The 23793-nt window shown below is 47.7% G+C and overlaps 2 protein-coding genes across 7 annotated transcripts in view; one reads left to right on the top strand and one right to left on the bottom strand.

The window, feature by feature from the left end:
- The window catches only part of CAPN6 (calpain 6), an 80453-nt gene extending 75170 nt beyond the window's left edge, over positions 1 to 5283 (top strand). For 2 of the 3 annotated variants that reach the window (XM_043492154.1, XM_043492155.1), the window contains exon 13: positions 1537 to 5283. In XM_043492154.1, coding sequence (XP_043348089.1) covers positions 1537 to 1719 — 183 coding nt within the window. In that variant the 3' untranslated portion in view covers positions 1720 to 5283. The remainder of the gene's footprint in view (positions 1 to 1536) is intronic. The other variant, XR_006274159.1, reaches the window with a different exon arrangement.
- A 10980-nt stretch (positions 5284 to 16263) lies between these two features.
- Positions 16264 to 23793, bottom strand: part of PAK3 (p21 (RAC1) activated kinase 3) — a 194212-nt gene continuing 186682 nt past the window's right edge. For all 4 annotated transcript variants that reach the window (XM_038416869.2, XM_043492156.1, XM_038416873.2 and 1 more), the window contains one exon: positions 16264 to 23317. In XM_038416869.2, coding sequence (XP_038272797.1) covers positions 23228 to 23317 — 90 coding nt within the window. In that variant the 3' untranslated portion in view covers positions 16264 to 23227. The remainder of the gene's footprint in view (positions 23318 to 23793) is intronic.

Below are 23793 nucleotides of genomic sequence, written 5' to 3' on the forward strand. Positions count from 1 at the left end.
CAGCCCAATGGCTGAAGTAATTCAATTTATATTGATTCTCTTATATCCACCACCCAAAATAGTAACCATTAATAATACCTTGGCGTTACATAGCACTCAAAGGTGGTTAAATGCCTTCATCCCTATTTTATAGCTGAGGGAACTGCGGCATAGAAAAATGAAGGGATTTGCCCAAAGTCACTCACTGAATTAATGGCACAGCCAAGAACAGTCTCTTGACTCTCAGACATGTGGTCTGTATCAGCTAAACCACATGTCAGCCTCTAAGTAAGAGGCATATCAGTGCTTAGGGAAGGCTATGCCAGTGCAGTTATGGGAGTGTGCCCTCATTGAACTCTGTTACACTTGATAGTTGCCTAATACCATAAGAATATAAGAAAACGAAGTCTTTTTCTCCTTCTGGGTTGGATCAGTGCTTCTATAGGATTTTAAGAATAATCCATAACTCAATCCACTGCTATTAGAAAGGAATGGCAGAGAGGGAAGCTAGCCTTGCAGTGCTGTGAGAGCAGTTTACAAACAGTGAACATGTCTGACAGTTCACTACACTATGTCTAGAATTCCTCTGGCACAATTCTTCTCTGAGCTGAAAGGGATCTGCTCAGTCCACTCTGAGCAAAAGGAGGCTGAGAAAGCAGGTATCTCACAGCCCTCGGAATATAGTCAGGGTATGAATATAACCTAATAACACAGCTGATGGAAAGGGTCTCCTGTTTCCCAATCAGTATGGGCAGGAATTATCCTGGGGACAAGTCGCTAACAGAAGTATAAACCTTCTGGAGATCAGGCTAGCACAACCCCCATCACCTCCATAACACTCAACACAAACTCCCACTTTTCCAGGTTGATTGAGGCAAAAATAGAGAAAAACACAGCTGACTGCTTCAGAATCACAGTGCTTCACAGGCTGAGCCAGGTGCATGGCCCAGTAAAGACTGCCATGTGCCACTGTGGCAACACAAATCAGTCTTAAAAGCACTTACATGGGCAATGGAGGATTCCCCCATATGGTGATGTTAGAGCTGTCCTAGAGATGCCCAAGCCCCTTCTCCCCTCCCCCCCTCCCCAGCCTCTGGCGGAGGAGGTATGGCTAGGCCAAGGAGGCATGGCCAAGACTCCATGGCAGGAACAGCCCTTGGGGCCATAGGTAGCTGAGTAAAATGCAAGCAGCCTGGGGCCAGGAATGGGTTGTAGAGAAAAGACAAGCTGATTAGATGCAGATCTTTATTGGTGATGAACCCAAACAGGCAATTTCTATTCCTCTTCTAGGTTACATATGAGGCCAAGCAAAATACTGGGTGTTGTGTTTTCATCCCTTTATTTTACTAGTGTATGTAAATGAATATGCAAGTCAAGAACAGCCCTCAGACTCTAGATAATTAGCCAACCTTAGACCCCCCCCCGTGCCCCACTCCTGCTCTGGGGGTTAATGTGCTTGTCCCTTATCCACCATGAATGACCCTTTTCAGTGGAGTGTGACAGGGAAGCACTGGCTGGGCTGCAGTTATTTCTGTTCCCTTGTAATTGTATGTCTAGGTCTGGAATAGCAACGTCTTGTGTGACCAGTTCCTTGGACAAGTGCTGCTGGCTGCACTCCCCGGTGACCCCAGAGTACCGCAGACTCTCCAGCTCCGGGGAAAAGGCAGCCGAGAAGCAGATGAAATGCCAGGTCACATCACCGTCAAGGTTGTTTCCAGTGACGACCTCATGGAGCTATGAATACCAGAGCCCCGCAGACCCAGACAAAGCTGTCGCCTCGCAGCAAGAACTCTTGTCTGTGCTTTCAGTGTGAACGACTCGGGAGCAAAGGTTTCCAGAAAGCCCCCTCTTGCGCAGTCTGACCATGTGGGGGTGGGCGGGGAGGTGTATGCAGGGGAGGGGTGAGGGTTTTTTTAAAGGAAAAAAATATATAATGTAGCAACTATGGCAGGAGATAGGCCGATCTAAAATTCAGTGACAACACTCGCTACCAAACCACTACCTCCCCATCCGCTCCAGCTGGGGATGACATTGCAGTAAATTGAGGCGCACAATCCTACAGCGGAGCCCACTATTCCTGGAGGTTTCTAGCGCGGTGTTTTTGTTGTTTGTTTCAGGGCAACGGGAGCAGCACTAGGCCGGAAAGGCAGTAATGTCCATGGTGCACAGGTGGGGGGATGGAGTGCAGGAGCTGGCCCCGTGGCTAAATCCCTGCCCAGCCTTTGAAATATTTACCAGAACCCTGTCATTGGTGTGGGATTTGTCTGGGCTGTGGTTGGTTGAAATGAGTTACTTTTCATTTAATCCTACAATAATTTGTATTAACAGCACAATTACTACTACTAATCAGACATTACTATGCCTCACCTGAAACGTCATTGGTAGAACCATCGGAGCAGTCATTCAAAATGCATAGAAGTGGAAACCTGGCGGAAGAAGAATCCCAGTGTTAAAATGATAGATCCAAATCCTGCAGTCCTTACTCTGGCATTGTAGCCAGTGGGAGTTTTGCCTGCATAAGGCTGCTGGATTAGACCCCATATTCCTTTTTCCTGAGCCAGCTGAACTCACAAGATCAGGTTTCTGACCACAGGAAGACGCGTGGAAATTCAGCAGTGGCTTGGATCTAGTACAAACTCTTAGTAATGAGATCCCATTTGCAGAGCAAAAGTGCTCTAATAAATGAGATGCTTTAAGAGAGGAATATCGTTGTTAAACATGCAATTCACGTTCTCCCCACCCTCACCCCAAATGAGGATGTGCATAATGACCAATTGAATGGAAGAGGATACAATCCTCCAAGCTGCTGCGAGGGATGTGAATGAAAGGCAAAGCCTTTGGGGGTTAGTTACTTGATTGCGTTCCTGAGTTTTGAATCCACTGAGCGCTAATAAATCCTTGTCAACCAAATATAATGCAGGGCAGGCACTGACTAAGTTTTCCCACAGAACAGACCAAGGCACATGCTTCCTTTCAACCTGCGCCCCTCTAGCACAACGGTGGGATTCCCCAAAGCAGAATCAATTCGTATTGTCAAACTGTAGCAATTCCAGGTGTAGAACAATTTCACAATGAAATCCCAACCCGCAACCTTCGATGACTTTTATTGCTGTTGCAAATGCTGAGCTTGAGCATGAAGCTCCAAGTTCCCTCTTTCAGCCCTTCATTCAGACTGAGGTTGCATTTTTGGAAAATTTTGAGTTTTGCACTCAGCTGGAGGCTAAACCAGGCATCCTTGTGGAATTTAATAGCTTGCAAAATGGTCCAGAACAGAATTACATGACTCTTTTTTGGCAAAATATTCTGAACATTTGTTCATGAGTTTCAGACCCAGCTCTGCTGTGTGACAATGATTTTGCTGGTGTCCTGAGGTAGGAATGGAAACGCACAAATGATGCTGAGCAAGTTGGGAACCATCTCTTTGGTTTTGTGTCAAATACTTGCATCCAGCTTAGGCCATAAATGTTGTGCCTAAAGCTGCTTTGCACGATGATAGCATGTGTCAGCTCAGAACTGCATGCCTGAATATTTCTGTTGTCTGTAAATTGATGTTTTTAACTTTGTTTTGATTGCACGTCTAAAGTTAAGCTTTCCCATATAGCTTAGGCCCTGGTGAGCATCAGTGCCAGGGAGCCAATGTGCAGACACTACACGGTATCCTGACTCTGCATTAGGAACTGCTTGACTATGTTGGGCCTGATTCTTCTCACCTGCTATCTTATACCATTGTAACTCTACTGGCTTCAGTGGAGTTTACTCTTGATCTACATTAGTGTAAGCAACAGGAGAATCAGGCCATCCTGTATACTATAATTAGGTAAGAGAGCAGAGGATCAACCATGCTGTCCTATCAGAATAGTCTCACCAAGTCAGTGGAGTACAGCCAGTGTGAGATAAAAGTCTCATTTTTTTCCAGTTTGACTTGTAGAAGATAACCGTCCCCTCCCAGGATTCAATGCATTGGATCTGTTACAGCATTTAGTGCCACCAGCTTCCAAGTGCTGCGGCTTAAACCCTGTCTTTCCCCTTTAGTTGCATCTCAGTGTGCATGCATTCTTGCTATGAATATAGCCTCACTACTAACACTGTCCTGTCTCCCCTTCTGGGCAATAGCCATTCGATACCCATGTATGTGTCTTGTGGCTGAATCCCATTCAAAGCATTGACAAATATGCCAAGTAGTCTTCACTCCTTCTTAAATACTGTGATCTCAAGCTCCCAGCCCCTTGTAGAAAATGGGCCAGATCCTCAGCCACCATAGCACCATTGGCTTCAGTGTAGACGCATCGATTGACATCAGCTGAAGGCCTGGCCTAATACAGCCCCCTACATTTTCTAAGACAAAATTGAACCTAGCATGACATTATTGTGCTCTCTAGTATAGTTTACTCTGCTGGAAAGTATTGTGTGTAGCTTCACAGTTCCTTCCTCCTCACCCGATTTCCCCTGTGATTTCCTCCTAAGGCACTGGAGGTTTCTCTCGGATCGCAGCTGGAGAACAGCTAATTCCATGAAGCATGAGAACTGAATGTCCTTGTGACTTTACCTTCCTGGTGAAGCATCGCTTGCTGCTCTTATTTATGGGAAAGTGTTTGAAACTAAAGCTGGTTGCTCAGTAATATGCTGTGGTAGCAAGTTTCCCAAGCTAACTACATATTATGTTAAGATGTATTCCTTTTGTCTGGTTTAAATTTTCTCATCACCCTCTTGATCTTCTGTTTATAAATACTAGTGCTTCCTACCTGGTAGTCTCAGGATTATTACATCTGCGTTCTTCTAACACATTTGCTCTTACTTTCCTCCTAACTCTAGGGGAAAATGGTAGTACAAAGACTTTCCAACAGAGCTGTTCCCTGCAATACTGACGTTCTGGCCAGTGACTTGCACCTGACCAAATCAAAGCTAGAATTTCAGAGGCAGCTTCCTTTATAAAGGCCTGAACCCAATCCCACTGAAGTCAATGGAAAGAGACCCACTGACAGTGGGCTTTGAAGCAGGTCCTACACCAGTATGGGCCTAATTTTTAAGAGGTGCTGAGCAACTCCAGTGGGAGCTGTGGATGCCCAGAACCCCAAATTAGAGGCCACTTCTGAAAAGGTGGGCTTTAAATGAGATCAATGTGATCAATTGTACATATCACCATTGTGTTGAGTCCTCAGATGGGATTACCCTTGCTGGAAGAAATATTCAACTCTTGCTCTGCTGTTTTTCATGCTCAAAGAGCATTTTGCAGAAATGGCACTTCTAAGTTTTGGAAAATACAGTCACATGATGTAAAATAAACATTTTTATCTTTATTTGGTCCTATGTTCTTAGTGTCCTTCTACCTGGAGCCAGCAAAGGCAACCTTCGTCTTGCCTTATGGTAAACTGGACTTCGGAAAGGAAATGTTTTCCGCACTTGACTTTGTCCATTACAGGAACATCTACCCCAAGTACTGATGCCATCATCCCAGAGGGCTCTCTGTCTTCTAGGGAAGACAATTCCTTAGCAGCCTAGCTAGCAAATATCCACTAGAAAGGATACAACATGTACCTCCATCTAGTGCCAGTTCTGCATCCAGGGAAAGAAAAAGCAATTAAAAAAAGAATTTGCAAAAAGAAACCTTGCACTATGCTAAACTGCTCCCAGGGCTACGTGCTCAGCAGCACAGACCATTTCAGGGGCAACAAGAGAACCTTTCTTCTGAGTAGCTTATAATTAAATAAGGTCTGATTTGTGTTGAATACAGCAGAACCCCAAGTGTGTATAAGCTGGAGCTGCACCCTGCACTAAGGAATGTGGCAAATGAAGCTCCGGAAGAAAGCAGAGCTCCGGGGAAAATGGACTCCAGACCCCTCTGACTTGTGCCCATCCCATTCTGGCAAAGGGCTGCTTGGGCTGGAAGGGATAAGTGTCCACAATGGCAATTTCCATTTTTATGGAGCCTTTCATTAGAGGCTCTCAAAGCGCTTGGCACAAATTGGTAAAGCTTGTTATTGCTATTGTACAGCGGAGGCCCAGATGGACCATGGGACTTGGAAAAGGTCACATAGTACGTAAGTGACGGAACAGGGATTTGGGCTCCTGTTTCCCTGCCCCATGCTCAAGCCAGTAGTCCCTCCAGCCCAGTACACACCCTTATACTCAGTGATGAGCTGTCAAAATCTTAACTGGTTCTGTCCTCACCCCACAAGGGGGTCGTGGCCCACTCCGCCCCCTGGGGACTCCTGCCCCATCCAACCATCCATGTTCCCTGATGCCCCCCCGGACTCTTCCCCTGCCCCCAGAACAGGGCAGGAGGGTCTCATGGGCCACCGTAGTGGGTGCCCACCCAGAGGGACCTGCTGGGGGGCGAGGTGGGGAGTCCTGGTGGTGCTTACCTGGGGCAGCTCCCAGGAGGCATCCGGCAGGTCCCTCTGGCTCCTAGGGGCAGGGGAGCATAGCTGGGGGGGAGCAGGGGCAGCGGCTGCTCCCCCCACTGATCACATCAAAAGTGGTGCCTTAGGCATCAGAGCATCCACCGGCAGCTCCCCGCCCCACACCCGGCCCCAGCTCACCTCACCTCCTTCCCTGAATGCGCCACCCCGCTCTGCTTTTCCGCCCCATCTCCCAGCTTCCTGCAAATCAGCTGTTCACGCGGGAAGCCTGGGAGGGCTGAGAAGCAGGCAGCGGCTTCACACTCAGGCCCAGGGAGGCGGAGGTGAGCTGGGGCATGGAGCGGTTCCCTTGTGCACCCCCCAGGTTACCAGCTGCAGAGCGGGTGACCCTCCTTGCGCCCCCCCGCCCCAGCTTGCCTCCACTCCGCCTCCACCTTTCTGGGCCTGAGTGCGAAGCCGCCACTTGCTTCTCAGCCCCCTGGCTTCCCATGCAAACAGCTGATTTACGGGAAGCCGGGGGGTGGGGGTTGGGGGGTTGGCAGAGAAGCAGAGCGGGGTGGCGTGTTCAGGGGAGGAGGCGGAGGTGGAGTGGAGGTGAGCTGGGGTCTGGGGTGGGGTGGGGAGCTGCCAGTGGGTGCTCTGCACCCATCAAATTTTCCCCGTGGGTGCTCCAGCCCCAGAGCACCCATGGAGTCAGCGCCTAAGGTGCCACTTTTGGGCAATTGTTAAATTTAGAAGCCCTTTTAGAACCAGCTGTCCCTTGCGGGCCAACCAGTTCTAAAACGGCTTCTAAATTTAACAACCGGTTGTAGCAAACCGGCTCCAGCTCACCACTGCTTATGCTATACTACTACATCACCTTTCTCCATACACGTGGATAAGTCTCGGCTGTCTCTATTCTTCTTTCCCATATCTGCCACTTTGTGGGCTCAGCTTCTGTAGCATGGCTATGTCTACTGGCAGGGTGAGGAAGCTGCAGGTGGATCAATGGTATGAAATTGCTTTACTGAAAAGGCAGGTGGCGGCTGCATTATTAAGGCCTAATCCTACTGTGTGCAGTAGGACAATGATTTGCCCATTGGAGATATCCTATGGCTTCCCACAACTAACCAATATTACCCAAGGGATAACACATTGTCTTGGGCTGCAGGAGCCAGGGAGTCTATTACTGGCTCTGCCACTGGCTTCCTGAGTAACCTTGGGCAAATCACTTCACCACTCTGTGCCTCAATTTTACCATCTGTAAAATGGGGATAATGCACCTTAGCTTCTTTGTAAAGGGCTTTGAGATCTCATGTGTGGTCTTGGCTGCATTTCCAGGCTCAACATGTTGCAATGCCTCTCCCATGTACACTCCCGCCTCGTTTCCTCGTGGCCATACAAGCCTCAGTGATTTTTATCCTTGCCTGGGGTAGGCAGGGACAGTTTGCACTCCACTTTCTCTAGACGAGCTATCCTAATGCTGGCATGCTAATTTAACCAACCCATTCCATGCTTCCACAAGGCCTCCCTGGGAGTGGGCCAACACCTCTCACTATTACAGCAGAGCTCTCCCCTACACTCCCTCCTTCACAGCAACAGTTACTTTTTCAATAGATCTGTGCAAATAGTGTCATTAGTTGTAAAGCACAGGTCATGTGCCTGGTCTTGGACAATGCAAATTAAGCCAGTTCGAGGTCTCAAAGAGCTTACTGTCTAGTAGCCAAACAACTATATTGGAGCCGTAAAAGGAAGACTCAAGGGGCCCATTTCCCTAATACAGTTGTAATGAATCAACATATCCAGTAGGTGGCACTGCTGCTCTACAGTTGGTTCTATGAGAAACTTATTTAAGATGTAGCGTGTCTACACTTAAAATGTTACCTTGGCACTTCACTGTAGACATGGCCCCTACGCCAACAGGAGCGTAGGGGGGAAGACAGCGCATGTGAAAAGATGGGACGGGGTGGGATGTAATAGGCACCTGTATTAGAAAAAGGCCAAATATCAGGCCTGTCCTAAAAAAATGGGGACATCTGGTCACCCTACCTCCCCACGAGGTGCGGTACTGGGTTTACAATGATGGCAGTGGCACCATGGTGCTGGCCCACACTCAGCAGGAGCCCCAGTGCCTGGACCATGTCCCCCTCCCCCTGGCCCCGGCTCTGCCCTGAGGCCCCACCCACAGCACACTCTTCTTTGTCCCCTCGCCCCCCCCCCGGGTCTGGCCCCGGGTGTGGGGCCAGTGGGCATGGCTAGGCCAGGCAGGCTTTTGGGGGCGGGAGGGTCCCAGGGGTCTGTCCCACGGCCTAGCACAGCTCTGACTCTGCGCGGTCTCTGCTGCCCATCACCTGTGGGGATCCCACCCACCACCCCATGGCTGAGTCGCCTGGGACCAGTGCAGGGGCTGGACCGGTCCCTGCTCCCACTCTGGCCTGGCTGATCATGCTGCTCCCAAGGGATTGGCCCCAGCTGTGCTGCCAGCTCAGCTCAGAAGACACGGTCACCTCCCCAGTGGGGCTAGTGACTGTGGCTGGGGCAGGGGGCGCAGGGCGAGGAGGAGTGGGTCTCTGGGGGAATCTGTGGGGCGGCACTGGGCAGTGCAGGGGGGCAGAGGCACTGGGCAGTGGGGGATGGGGGAGGTCTGTGTGTGTTGGGGTGCTGGGCAGTGTATGTGTGTGGGATCTGTGTGGAGGGATGAAAACAGGTTCTTTCCCGCGACCCCGCAGATTTCTTTGCTTCCCTGCAGAAGGTGATGGAAAAGTAAAGGGATGCCGGGGGGGGGGGGGCGGCGGGGATTCTGCTGGCGGGGGAGCATTGCTCCCCCCAAACAGAGGAAAGGGGTGGGGGGCACACAGGCTCACATGCCCCCGCTCCCCATTTCTGCAAGTGCAGCGCTGACTGGCTGAAAGAGGGTGCTGCTCAGCTCCGCTGACTTTGCAGATGAACAGCACTTTCTGTGGCCTAGTGCTGGGTGTGCGCCCTTTCTGTACAACAGAGTGTGCCTGTTGGGGCAGGGTGCACGCTGGGGGAAAGGCAGAGTGTGGGTAGGATGGGGAAGGGGCATGGGCTGGGGATAAGAAGGCGAGAGGCAAAGCAGAGGCAGGAGGCCAGTGGGAGCCTGGCATGTGGCATCGCCTTGGCAGCACCTGGGACTTCCCCATTATGCAGGCCCATCAACCCAGCCCCCCACCCTGTCAAGCCACCACCCCGGCATCTGGATCCCCCTGCCCAATACAAACACACTGAGTGCCCCACAACTAGACTCCCCCGGCTGAGCCCCCAACCACCTTCACCTGGACCCTTCTGCAGTATCCCATTGCCCAACCCCCCCCCCCCTCCAGCAACAAGTGCATGTGCAGATCCCCCCACTGAGCCGCTCACACCCAGATTGTTCCACACAGACGCCCCCCCCCCTTACTGCCATCTGGAACTGCCCACACTAAGCCCCTCTGCACTTAGCTCCTGCTGCCAGGCTGAGCCTGCTCGCCCACACCTGGTGCACGTGGCATGGAGGGGCTGGGCCCCGGGTGTTTCTGGGGCAGGTCCAGCCCTGCTACTGTCTGGTGCAGCCTCATTGCCAACTCCTTGAACCGGGGCGAAGGTGATCTGCCACCAACATGCAGCCAGTGACCTGTGCTCCCCACTGTCATGCTGGAGCCTCCACATTTATTTATTGACAAATAACATTTGCAGAATTTTAAACTATTGTGCGTAGAATGTTTAATTTTTTTGATGCAGAATTCCCTCAGGAGTATAAGGTGCTGAGCACTTGTGGTGGGGGGCACTGGGCAGGGAGTGTGGTGTGCAGGGTGCTGTGCAGTTGTGGGGCCCGGGGGGGGATGTGTCTCTGGGCAGGGGGTACTGGGCATAGCAAGTCCGGGGGGGGGGTGCTGGGCATAAGAGTCAGTGGGGGATGGGCGCTAGGCATAGGGACTCTATGTGGGAGGTCTCTGGGCAAGAAGGCACTTGGCATGGGGGGGAAGTGCTGGGTGGGGGGCACTGGGCTGGTGTGACATGGCATGGGCCTGCCTCCCGAGGGGCAGGGGCACGCTGGCACCTCAGGGATGGGTGGGCCAGCTTACATATGGCAGTTGTGGGTTTGTAAACAGTGCCCTCATGCTGGCTGCACAGAACAGGGCTACCCCTGCCCCATTGCCCCCAGCCAGTAGGGTTACCATATGTCCATATTTTCCTGGACATGTCCGGCTTTTTAGTTCTTAAATAGCCATCCCGGAGGAATTTTTAAATAGCTAAAAACGTCCGGGAAAATAGGGACGTATGGTAATCCTAGATGGGAGCTGCCGGAGCCACGGAGCGGGGCTTGCAGGCACCGGCAGCGTGCCCTCTGCCATGCCCTGCTCTGACCCTAGGAGCCAGAGGGACCTGCGGTAGGAGGGATGAGTAGGCGAGCGGGGGGGAGGAGGGGTTGGTGAAGAAGTGAGCGGTGAGGGAGCCAGTGGCTGGCGGGTGGTCGGTTGGGCAAGGAGGCAAGGGGCGGGCGGGAGGGTGAGGAGGCAGGTGGCAGGCGGGCAGGGTGAGGAGGCGGGTGGCGGGTGGCGAGCCAGCGGCAGGCGTGGGGGATGAAAAGGCCAGAGGCAGGCAGCTGGGGTTTAGAGGCGAGCAGCGAGCCAGCGGCGGGTGGGTGGGGGTGAGGAGGTAAGCGGTGAGCCAATGGCAGGCGGGAGTTCTCGGGGTGGGCATGGGAGTTTCTGGCAGGGGAGTGAGGAGGCGAGCAGCAGGTGGGAGGAAGCGAGCGGTGGGTAGGGGACTGAGGAGGGACGCAGCAAGCCAGTGGTGAGCCAGGGGGTGAGGAGGGGTGCAGTTGCAGGGCCAAGTGGGGAGGGGGCAGGACCTGGGGCAGAGTGGGGGGCAGAGCATGGGAGGAGCGGGGTAGACTGTGGGCAGGTCTGACAGCACCCCAATGTGGAGTGTCCTCTTTTTTCAAAGTTCAATTATGGTAACCCTACCAGCCAGTCCCTCACTCCAGTGACCGCCCCTGCCCCCCAACACACATACACACCATACCCCATTGCTCCCATGGGGGAGCCCACAAATGTGTTTGGTGCCGGGCCCACACAAGATTAATCTGGCCCTGGTGAGGGGTTAGCATGGGCACTGGAAGAATTTTTCTGCAGCCCTAGTGCTGGTCTACATTGGGGGTTAGCTAGGTGTAGCTATGTCACTTGGGTTGGGGGGGTGGATTGTAGCTATAATGATGTAAAAACCTAGTGTGGAATAGGCCTCCATTTAGTATTTTGCAGGGGTGTTGCAGTCATGTTGGTCCCAGGATGGTCATGAAAACCAAGATGGGGGGTGAGGTAATAGCTTTTATGAGCACCAACTTCTGTGGGTGAAAGAGGCATGCTGTGAAGCCACACAGCACACCTTTTGCGTTCTGTAATGTACTATCATCTTTCTTTGCAAACAAAAAAATCCCTGCTTGGTAGCATCGGCCCTGTAGAGGTGTGACATTCACTCCACTCAAAACATGATTGCTGGAATGGTCACATGAATCCCCCCCACCCCACCCCTTTAGTCTTGCAACATATAGCTTGGCCCTGCTAATCATGGGCAAGGACTAAAGTTTGCACAAACCAGAGAGGTGTGGGTTGGCAAATCAGTTTGCTTGTGAGGCTGCTGTACCATATGGAAGTGTTTCATTGCCAGCAGTGGTACCTGCTACATTCAGCAGCATAGCTGGTGTGTTGTAGTTGGTTGGACCTACTGCATTTGACAGCAATCCAGCATGTAACACAGCCACTGAAATTGGCCCCCCTGCTTCACTTCCATTTTGCTGGAGACCTGCGGTGTGATGTGTTGTGGGCAAAGAAGGAATGTCATGGCTGTCCCCAGTGCTGAGCTATGTGGGCCAGGATGCTGAAATGTGGGGCAGGAACCACTGGCTTTTCTGTGGCTCAAGTTGCTTTCCTGGCTGGCTCTAAGTGTAACGTGTCCAGACACACTGGGGGGGTGTCAATTCCCTGCTGGAGTAAATTGCACGGCCTTGAGTGCCATTTTGTTGGCTTTATCTTGGTGTACGTGAGGGCAGAATATGGAGCCAGTCAATGATGTTCAGTGTCGGCTTTCACGGTGCCTTTTGGCCTTAGCTCACCCGACCTGTCTCTAACGTCACACTCCTCCATCTGACTGACTGCCACGTACCCTGACTCACCCAAACGAACCCCTCCTCCTTGCTGCCCCCCCCAGCAACCTGCACCCCAGCAACTCTTCCAACTGGAAATCCTCTCACTAGCACTCGTGTTCCCCCGCCGCCCTGGGCACCAAGCCATGAGAAGCACCTATCTCAAAGGCCAGCCCCTCCTATGACCCTGCCTCAAAAAGGATTCCAACTGCCCCCCCAATCCCTATAGAGCCGTGTTCCATTGGCATCCCCTGCTGACTGCGTCTACCATGCCAAGCCCCAGGTCCCCAGACAACACGCTGGCACATCTTCTGCAAAATGCCCTTCTCACAAGCTGCTGGCCCACCTTAATGTTAGAAGAAGTGAGGTGGGGAACATACTGGAAATATGGGGTTACCACACAGCAGGCTTGAATCCACTGATTGCCCGGTGCATCTTATACTAGTTAGCACACAATTAACAATCCACTCCTGACTCAAGGACACAGGCATGTAGAGGACATGCGCGCTGTTCGTCAGCTGTATGCACCAGCCTCCAAGGCAAATCATCACCGTCTGTTGGTGTCTGTTTGACATGAGCCTCTCACAAAATTTGTCATACAAATGATTGACAGCATTTGACGTTTGCAAGACAGGCTCAAAGGGCCACGTTCTGCCCTTACGTGCACTGTTCCAGGGTTGGCCATGTTTAGCTAGCCGTTACAAACATTAGCCTCACAATACCCCTGAGAATTGGGGGGACTTATAGGCTCCCGGTTTTAATGATGGGGGTTGAACGCAGAGAGAATAAGGCCTGATTTAGAAAGGCATCTCGCTGCCTAAAGTTGCAAAGTGGCACCTAATGCGTGTCAGAAACATCACCTAAACAAGATAGAGGCTTAACTCACTTAGGAGCTTTTGAAAGCCCACTTGGCATTTCTTTAGGCACTTCAATACCTTCGTAAATCTGGCCCTAAGTAAGTGACTTGGTCAAGGTCACCCTGAAAGGCTGAAGCAGAGTCAGGCACTGACACAAGGCTCCTGAATTTCAGTGCACTGCTTGCCTCGTGCCATGGCTCATAAGATGAAAAAACCCTATCATAGCTAGGGCTGTAACTTGCTTCTGTCCATTCAGCACCATTGTAGCTGATGTTGGTTATCTGAAGTGCGAACCTAGGCTCTATATGATGTTATGTCAGACATTAAACTGCATGTAAGGCAAGGTCAAAACAGATGTGAGTGCCCGGAGTCTGACTGCCTCACTTGGCAGATGCTCACTTCACTATGACTGGCACGCTGTCAGAGAGAGACATGGTGGGTGAGGAAATAGCTTTTATTGGCCCAACTTCTGTTGGTGAGAGAGACAAGCTTCCAAGCTACACAGAGTTCTTCAGGTCAGACCTGAAGCATTCTCACCCAGAGAAGTGGGTCCACTAAAAGTTTTTTCTCACCCACCTTGTCGCTAATATCCTGGGACCACTACATTGCATGCTGTAAAACAGTTTCAGTGCTTTTTGGCATCTTAGCGGCACGGCAAGTCTGCTAGTTTTAAGGTTGCCTAACATTTCCCATTATAAGCCCCTGTTTTCAGTTATTCGCAAGTTTGCCAAACATTAACAGTTTGGACTGAAATTTTTACATGCCAGGTAGCTGCCGCAGCAAAATTTCAGTCAGAACAATTCAGGTGTTTCTGAGGAGGCTAGCGAAAAATGTGTGATTTTGTCCATCTTTGCTTTGAGAATCTCTAGTGCCCACCTCCACCCCTTTCCCACCCCCTATCCCCTACCTCCACTTACTTTGGAGCAGGAACTTGAAATTTATTGGGGGGGGGAGCGTTTCTGTCAAAAATGCCATCCCTATGAAAATCCATCCAATTATACATATAAACCTTTCAAAAATTACAAAAAGAAATGGAGTACCTGTGGCACCTTAGAGACTAACAAATTTATTAAAGCATAAGCTTTCGTGAGCTATAGCTCACTTCATCGGATGCATTTGGTGGAAATGCATCCGATGAAGTGAGCTGTAGCTCACGAAAGCTTATGCTCTAATAAATTTGTTAGTCTCTAAGGTGCCACAAGTACTCCTTTTCTTTTTGCGAATGCAGACTAACATGGCTACTACTCTGAAACCTGTCAAAAATTACGGTTTGTGCACGCTCGGTGGAGACAACTTAGATTTTCACCTCTAACTTCCCTGAGGGTTCCATCGCACTTGGCATGTTCCAGCCTGGGGCAACTGTCCCTGCAATTGTAGCTCTGGCCTGCTGTGGGCCATGCTATGTCTACCTGAACTGCGAGCAGGAAGACTGTCTCTCCTTTGCACTCAATGCCATCCCTGCTGGGCCCTGACAACATGGAATAGGAAGCTGTCTGAGTCAATTGTAGAGAGGACAGGAGGCAGACCTGCAGGGGGAAGTGGATTGGGACAAAAAGCCTGGAGGGGGAATAGAGGGAGACTGGGGCGGGGGGGAGCAAGACGGAAATGGGATCTAGGAGTTGGGCTGGAAGAGAGTGGACGAGATGGACAGAGTTGGGGGAGGGGAATACTGGAACTGCATAGGCTAGGAGCCTGGGACTAGAACTGGAGGGATGAGGAGAATGGGGCTGAGCCAGCATCTGGAGGTGAAGACTTAGCTTAGGATGGACAGCCCGAGGCATGGAGAATGGGACTGACTAGGTGAGAAAAGTGGCACTGGAAGGAAGAGCCAGGAATGGAGACGAGTCTGGGATAGAGACAATTTTGGAGGAGATAGGGTAGAATGGATCATGCTTGCAGGGGGAATGGGCAGAACGGGCTGTGGCCACTAGAGCAAATTCCCCTCGACTCTGGAATGGAATCCAAAATTCCGGAGTCTCACCATTCCTGTGCCGTCAGCAAATATCCGTGAGACCCACTGGCTGGCCATTCTGTGCCCTGAGTGAGGCAGGAGTCTTGTGATAACAGTGTGTGATAATGTAATTAGCGACTGTCTCATAATGCATGGGCACAAGGGGCCAAATTAAGGCTGCACCGGCAATCTTAATTCTGGCATTTCCTGACTTTGAGTGCTTACCTCTGCAACTTAATAATGTTCTTTTAAGGTGTATGTGTGTGTTAGAATAAAAGATAAAGTTCCCCCTTCTTGTGACTTGTTTGTAGGGCAGGGAATGTAGCTTGTCTCCAGCTGTGTAATACATATTCATTTTTGGCATTTTATGGTTTATATAAATGATAATGGGCAAAACATAAGCTGAAAAATCACAGCACTCAGTGAAGTTTCCAAGTGCTGGAGCAGTGAAATACATGGCTGTCTAGAGCTCTGCAAAGCCAAGAGATACAAGAGCTCCAACATCCAGATGGAGGATGACAGGTAGAGGAGGACTTATTGAGGACTGACAGCTGATGAGCTAGCATGAATGAATGTTTTGTCTGAATATAACAATATGGATCAGTGATAGTAGGTCTCAGAAAGGCTTAAAACATGAACAGTGTGTAACCAAAGGAATGACATCTGCCTGAGTTTGCAGACAGCCTGGAGGAGGGTGAACTCCCTATGCATCTCAAAGAGGAGTTATCTCCAAGACCCATAGCTCTGGGAGCTTCTGCCAATGTAAACACCACAAAGGACTATGTGTGTGATAGGAAGTAAAGACTGCAGTGGCCCAGCCCATACACTGCTGCCACTACACTTACCACCCATGCTCCAAGTGGGGGCAGAACCACAGGGGGACCCATGTCATGGGGTGCTTAGGGCCCAAGATTGTCTTAATTCAGCCCTGATATTATTTTGCTATACAACATAGGGAAATCCTCTGGAGAGTGCTGAGAAAACACAATTCAGTGGTATTTATAATTTTTATTTGCAATACTTTAGGTCCAAGTTTCAAACTGCAATATTTTTACACTCAAGACACAGTCATGCACAATCCATATTTCAATTTTCTATTGCTTCAACCACAATTTAAAATAACTTAATGTTGGAAAGAAAAAATTCTTTTAAAAAAAATGGATGCTGAGGTCAGTACGATGGATCCATGCCATCAGCATATTTACGAAGTAAAGAACTTAGTTCTCTTTTTAAAAAGAAGATCGTAAGTACCTCTTAATCCAAACATACAGAAAAATTTCACTACACACTTTTTTTTTTTTTTTTTTACAGATAAACACATCCTAAAAAAAGGAATGTACAGCAAAATGAGACACATTTTTGATAAACAATGAAAATGTAGGATCCTCCTGTTTACTTTTGTCTGGGTACCCTGAAGAAAAACCCAGCAGACACTAGTATAGCTGTAAACTAGTTGATTCTGATTGACCGGGAGTTTACAGATGGTTAATACTCAAGCCAGTAAATGGTCGCAGGATTCTTTTGCCAGATCTTACTAGAAGGTATGTGTATATGTGCGTACAGCACATGCAGTGCAGTATAAATATACATATACAAGCTCTAGAATAACTCCCTGGTATAGCCCCTGGACTCAAGTTCTACCCATAAGGTTAGTTATTATTTCCACCATGGCCTACTGGTCTGTACAGTACTTTGTGATTGGGTCATGTCCGTAGCTCACTCACCCCCCAAGTCCAAGCAGCCAGACATTTATGGGATTTGCAATCGAAGAGTTGACCAGCCTTTTTTTGTTGTTGTTCTACAGACAGATTTATTAACACAGCCTAAGACTAATATAAAGATTCAAAGCAATTGTGCACACATTTCGTTTGTAACCTGGAAGTTCAGAGGTCAAAATCTTAGCAGGCATGGATGTAAAAGAATGCCTCAAAAGTCTAACATTGGACCTATTATATGTAAAGCACCTTGTACGAAAGAATAGACTGGGTCTGACCCTCTTACACATCCCTACTTCTCCAGGGAATACTTCCCAGCAGCCAGCACATAAAGTGACATTCTGTTTGGGTGGCTCTGCCTTATCAGTACCTGCTAATTAAGGGCCAGCTGCTGCTAGTCGTTGAAGTCAATGGCAAAATTCTTACTGATTTCAGTGAGAGCAGAACTGGATCCTTTATCTGTTCCCTAAGTGTACCGTAAGGTTAGACAAACGAAACAGAGAATATTCAGCAGCAAAAGGATTTTAGTTTAGCACAAATCAAGCCAACATTATTCCCTGTCTCCTACTATATTAGGCCAGCATGTCATATCTGGGAGATTTAGGCTCAGGAATGTCTTGGGATTGCAGGCAGTGATCAAGTAGAGGTTATGCCCATGAAGGACTTGGTCTCCAGGCTGAGGATACCGATTTAAAACACTGCTGTGAACAGGCAATCAAAAAAGGAATGAACTGAGAAGTTTGACCACTGTGTCTCAGATAATGATACTTGGTTAGAAGCCACTGAGGATGGAAGGAGCAGAGAGGGGTGCAGAAGGGTAAAAGCAACCAAATAAAACGTAGAGACTAGGAAGAGCAATAACAGCAGGGGTTAACCCCCTTTTGCTTCTCTCTTTGGAAATATTCTTCTAGCTGTTCCAAGTCCCTGAAGGGAGTGAAGGAAAGACACACAAATGATAATTGCTAGGTATTTTCTCACTTGTAGTCTGCGATTCAAACACGTATTTGAAAGTGTGCATTGATGCCTCTGAGATCCATCTGCAATGATTGCCAGTTCACTGCTTCTGATTTCAATCCTCTCTTTCCTTACTTGTTTTGACACCATTTAGTAGGCAACTGGTAACAGCAGGTGTCTCTGGCCATGTCTTGCAGTAATTGAGCACTAAGCATGACTGGCTATGAATGTGGGCCCCACTGGCTTGGAGACAGCTGCACCTGGCACACAGAGGTTAATGCAGGCATTTTTAATCCTTTGGGGAAATGTCAGGTGCAAAGCCACCATGCTCCAAAAGTAAAAAAGGTCATTTTTCATTAAAGCAACTTTAACATTAATATATTATGTTACCCACAATTTCCTAAGTCACGGTCAGATTCTGAAACTTAGTGCTTACTCAGAAGAATAGCTAAGCAGTGATAGTATTTGCAGAATCAGACTGATGACTGACCAGAAGGCACCAATGAAGAGAACATAAGCTTTTTTCCCCCACCCTGCCACACCCTTTTTGAGACTGCAGCTGTTCTCAAAGATCCACACAACCCATGCGTTGAGCCAAAACACGTAGATTTCACCTCCAAGTACGGTTGTATGCGTTTGTGACACAACTCCAGTATGCTGGCTCATCTCTGAACCATAGATAAACCGGGGAAAAGGTGTAAGCAAGATTCTGCAGTGTTCACCTAGAGAGAACTATCGCTTTAGATCAAGGATGGGCATGAGCAATGAAGTGTTTTAAAGATACTTGAAGATCTCAAGATGCAGATGCTCTGGTAGAAACCCGAGCAAGATATCACAATGGTCATCCTTGAAACACAGAGGTTGTCCTTTCCCTGGTCCTGAAGAATATGGATTAAAAATGAAGATACTTGCCCTGTCCAGGAGAATAACTATCTTGAAAGCTGGAGGCTTTGCTTCTGGGCCTTAGTCACTTCCCCCCACCACCCATCTTTAAATTACTGAGTGTGAATGAATGGTACTCCATTGGGGAAACGTGCAGACAAGCGGCCTTTTATACAGCTAATAAAGGCTTTATAAAGGCTAATCTAGCTTTGCTCTGCATGACCTGGTGTTTCAAGCAAAACAACATTTCCTCCTGCCTTCATTGGTAGATTTTATGGAATCTCTCTGGCTTGTCAACCAATTCATATGCAAACCCGCTGAGCAAAGAAATATATTTATTTACATGCTTAATGTACAGTATTGAGGAATATTCCTTATGTAGCCAAAACCATGACTCCATATTGGAAGTAACAACTACATAAGCAATTGGATATGATTTAATATTTCCCTTCTTTAGTGACTGGAACGTGCTTGGGGCAGAAACTGGGGGGACTGCCTGATAGGAACTATAATGTTGAGGTGCTCTCATTAGCCTCAAAGAAACCTGAACAACAACAACAACAGAATAAATAAATAATTGAGTTCATCTGTGTACAATGAGATTTGGCCAACCAGTAGCCACTGATGGAAAACAGACACATACATATTTACAAAAGCAGAAAGACACAACAGGTGATAACGCAACCATTGCCCGATACTGTGACCAAAACCTGAGAGCACTGTAAGATCCAGCAATTCCTCTCTGGCTCCTGTGAATGCATGCAGAAGCCCTGTTACATGTAAGGCTTTTTTTTTTTCCTTTTCCATTTTCTTAAATAAATAATCTGTACTGTGCTTCTCAAGCTTCCCTGATTTTACTGCTTTCTTGCTCCTGTCCTAGGACCTTTCGGAACCATGGGGAGCTAACGGCCATTTTCACACCTCATCATTATAGGGGACTGGAACAACATTTGAGATCTGGAAGTTCTTTACTATAGTATGAATTTAAAAATGAAATAGAAAAAGAAAATTAACCAGTCTATTAATACCTGGAATGAAAGTGTCTGAAACATGTACAGTATGTTTATCTTTATATATGCTTTTGGCAGGAGGAACAGCTTATCTCTAGTTTCAGAGTAGCAGCCGTGTTAGTCTGTATTCGCAAAAAGAAAAGGAGTACTTGTGGCACCTTAGAGGCTAACAAATTTATTTGAACGTAAGCTTTCATGAGCTACAGCTCACTTCAATGCAGCCGATGAAGTGAGCTGTAGCTCACGAAAGCTTATGCTCAAATAAATTTGTTAGTCTCTAAGGTGCCACAAGTACTCCTATTCTTTTAGCTTATCTCTAATACTCCTTAAAATATATATAAATAATTGCCTAAACCAGGGATGGCTCTCAAAAAACAAGATGGTACCAGAGACTTGTCTGATTGTTTATATCTTTTTTGTTCTGCAAAGGCAATGCTTATCCTGATGTGCTATTTTTCAATTCCATAATTCACATACAAGGCCTTTCTCTTTCAGGATTGTTTTCCGCTTCCAAGTCTGCCTCCAAATTCAGGAAGACATAAAAGCAGCTGCTATCTTTCTGTATCCACTGCCTTGAAGCATTTAGTGCCACAGAATCTCCCCAGCGAAGAGCTTTAGGAATGCTACTAGTCCCTTATAAAATGGGACATAAAGTAATTGGTCCCTTTTACAGAGTACTCAGCTGGCAATTATAGTTTGTGTGCTGGTTGCAACTACTGGCAGGAACTGGATTTCTATTGAATCTTGTCAGCATGTTAGGAATTTTTTTAAAAAGTAAAATCTCTGGATTTGCTGCTGCAAAATAAAATAAATATTTTTACAAATAAAATAAAAATTAAGGCCTCTTATTAAAGCAGTTGCATTTAAAAAACCAGTGTCTACAATATTTCACACACTGGAGTACAAACCGTTCTGAAGTGTATATCTTTGATTATACCTTTTTAAATTTTTTCTTTGAAGGGTGGAGCTGCGATAAAAAGGCAAAATATTTATAGCTGAAAAAAACAACTAGGGAAAAAATCCAGCAAATCGAATAGTATAACCTCCCCAAAAAAGATTTGTCCTGGATGTCTACCAGAAATGCTCCACAGAAAATACTTTCCTTTCAAGGGATGGATGTCCCCAGCTTTGTAGATACAAAGAAAAGAAAAAGCTACCCTGGAAATAGAAACTGTTACTTGCCCTTTTACTTCTTGTGTGGAATTTAAATTCATTTCATTCCGACTGATGCTTTACAAAATAAGGTTGGGCCTTCATGAGTTTGAATCCCTGGATTTTCAAAGAAGCCTAAACTCCCATCTCCTAGATGTCTAACCTGAGATGAGAAAGACAAAAATGACCCCACTGCAGAAGAAGAATCTTTACTTATTTGGGCATAAAACAAACAAAAAAAATGTTCTGCATCCCAGGAGACTGGGGAAAGTTAATTAACAGCTGAGTATGGTAAACTAATAAACACTGCCTCAGTCAAGCCCCCCAGAAACTGGGTAGACAAATAATGAGGGCCAGCCAGTTGGCAAAATTAATGAAAATCACAACTCAAAGATCTGACTAAAATCCAAAGCCAAACAAAGGCTCAAGGCCTAATCCAGGAAAGGGCTGAGCACCCTTAACTCTTACTAACTACAAAATGAGTTGAGGATCCTTAGCACCTTTGAGGAATGCTCAGCTCCTTGAAGTATCAGAAACTAAATGTGAAGTCACCTTGAGCTACATTCAAGGGTTTATTATTAGTTTTACAGAGGCAGGCTCCCCATTACCAATACCCCACATCCTACTGTTGTTTCAAAGGGCTTTGATTTTTAAATGCAGTCTTAACCCTAAAATCCAGCAGCAAATATTCCATACACATTATTTTGCGAAGTGAAAGCCAACCAGGTCTGTCCTCTTCATATAATATGAATTGTTTAGTTATACTATTCTGTTCCTTTACAAATAAATTTACTAGCCAGTACAATCCTCAGTCATTTCCAGCAATTATTTTCCCCTCGATAAACACGTACTAGCATTAAGGCGAGTTTGGTGCATGCATTGAGGGGAGAGTTAAAGGCTGACCCAGTTTATGGCCTAAGAGTATTTATGTATGCTATTCTGCATTTATCTTTCCCTCCCTTCACCTGGCACTACAAAACCTCTAGTTTAAATACATTTCCTCCACCCTCTTTTGTTGCATTCGCAGAGAGCTCATGCAGAACGAAATCTTGCAAACTCCTACTCACTTGAGTAGCCCCAACATGTTCAATAAAATTATTCACATGACTAAGGGGCACTCACCGGAGCAACAGTTTAGAGCACTGGGCTGCCTAATTGAGCGGGAATTTTACAGACGCTACCTGTCCTTTTTCAGTAGTCACAACCCGGCCAAGAGGATGGGCAAACTCAGTTCACAGAATCGCTAGGCTGAATTCTGCCCCTCCATTACATCGGTGCAAACCCAAGTTTAAATAGGGTTGCATTGGCATGGAGGCAGCTGATAGCAGATTTTAGCCTACTGTTGGGTAGGGTCTCATGCTATGAACAGCTGGTGTAATCCCACAGGGCGCTGAGTGCCTCCCATCTGCAAAGGGGCTGAGCGTCCTCAATTCCCTTCAGGAGGAGTGCCCTTTCAGCTCACTACCAGGAGAGATTCAGCACCTAGCAAGACTGGGCTGCCATTTTTATTACAGCTTTATATCAGACGAGTCCTTTCTGAACAAACTTGCTGCCCTTTCTACTTTTCAGTTTACAAGAACCTCACCAAGGCAAAAGTACCATTGTTAATTGCACACATTGTGCTGCGAAGGAACCAAACTCTGGATGTTCACAGCTAAAAGCGTATATCTCAACAGAATGCGATTCCTGCTCGGCGGGTGATTTATTTTTGGTTGGAAAAGCACTTTCACTTTCATCCTTCTCATCTAACAATACCATGAATGGGCAAATATTAGCGAACGGGTTGTATTCAAAAGACAACTCAGCCTGGAGGAGGTTTCCCAATGCAGAGGGACCCTTCTTCCATTCCAAACCAAACCAAAAAACTCAGAAAAGTGACTGTGAATCTTTAAGAACCAACCAATCATTTAAAAGTGAAATGCATAGGGTGGTCACTGGGAGTCTCGCTACTGAGTTTCTTTGACCTTGGAGACGGCTGAGACAACAAGGCGATTTCTGGCCTGGCAGCTCGGTTTTGGGCCCTGTTTCATCTGAGAAATAAATCAAGGAATGAGAGAGCAGGAAGAAGACACGTGATAGGTTTCTAGTCCTCAAAGAACTGGGAAACAGCTGGCCTCCATCACGACTGCGACTGTTTGTTTGTCCTTATGTCTGCCTGTCCTGCAGCACAAGAATTGAGGTTTTACAGTTTTGTTCAGCCCGGCTCTGGAGGGAGCTGGCCTGGGGTAAAGCCAGCCCACAATGCTAGCGGCCGCTGTTCTTAATTGCTTCTTTTGCTGCAATGATGAGAGGAGTCAGGCTGGAGAGAGGCTTGGCTAGTTTCAAAAATGGGTGCTGTTTAAAACAAAAACAGAAAGAAAAATGATTCATTATTTTCCGTTCAAAGCCCATTTACCCTGTCAAGCAGCTTTTTTGTTGTGCTTGCACCGCATTAAGGCTCTAATTTTAAAAAGACACAATGCTAAGGAACTTTTCAAAACACGAAGGACAAATCAATCTCTGGTGCAATTCTAGTGACTCCAGGGATTAATTTGGCCCAATTTTATTTTCGGCCCAGATCCTGTATGCAAAACCCCTAAGGCGCAGGTTCACATCAGTTGTCTTTTGCATGAAGGCAAAATTCAGACTACAGGGTGCTAGGTGACAGAGTGCACATTGGCCTCTCATCTCTGGGGCCAGGCTCTCATCTCATTTACACCTGTGTTTCAGATTTGGTTAACTTCAAAGGATTTCCTCCTTAACTGCACCCATGTAAGTGGAGGAGCATCAGCCCCACCTCACGCCCCCTTTCCCCCGCCCCATTCAAATGC

The sequence above is a fragment of the Dermochelys coriacea genome, chromosome 9 (genome assembly GCF_009764565.3).
Source record: "Dermochelys coriacea isolate rDerCor1 chromosome 9, rDerCor1.pri.v4, whole genome shotgun sequence".
NCBI classification, from domain to species: domain Eukaryota; kingdom Metazoa; phylum Chordata; order Testudines; family Dermochelyidae; genus Dermochelys; species Dermochelys coriacea.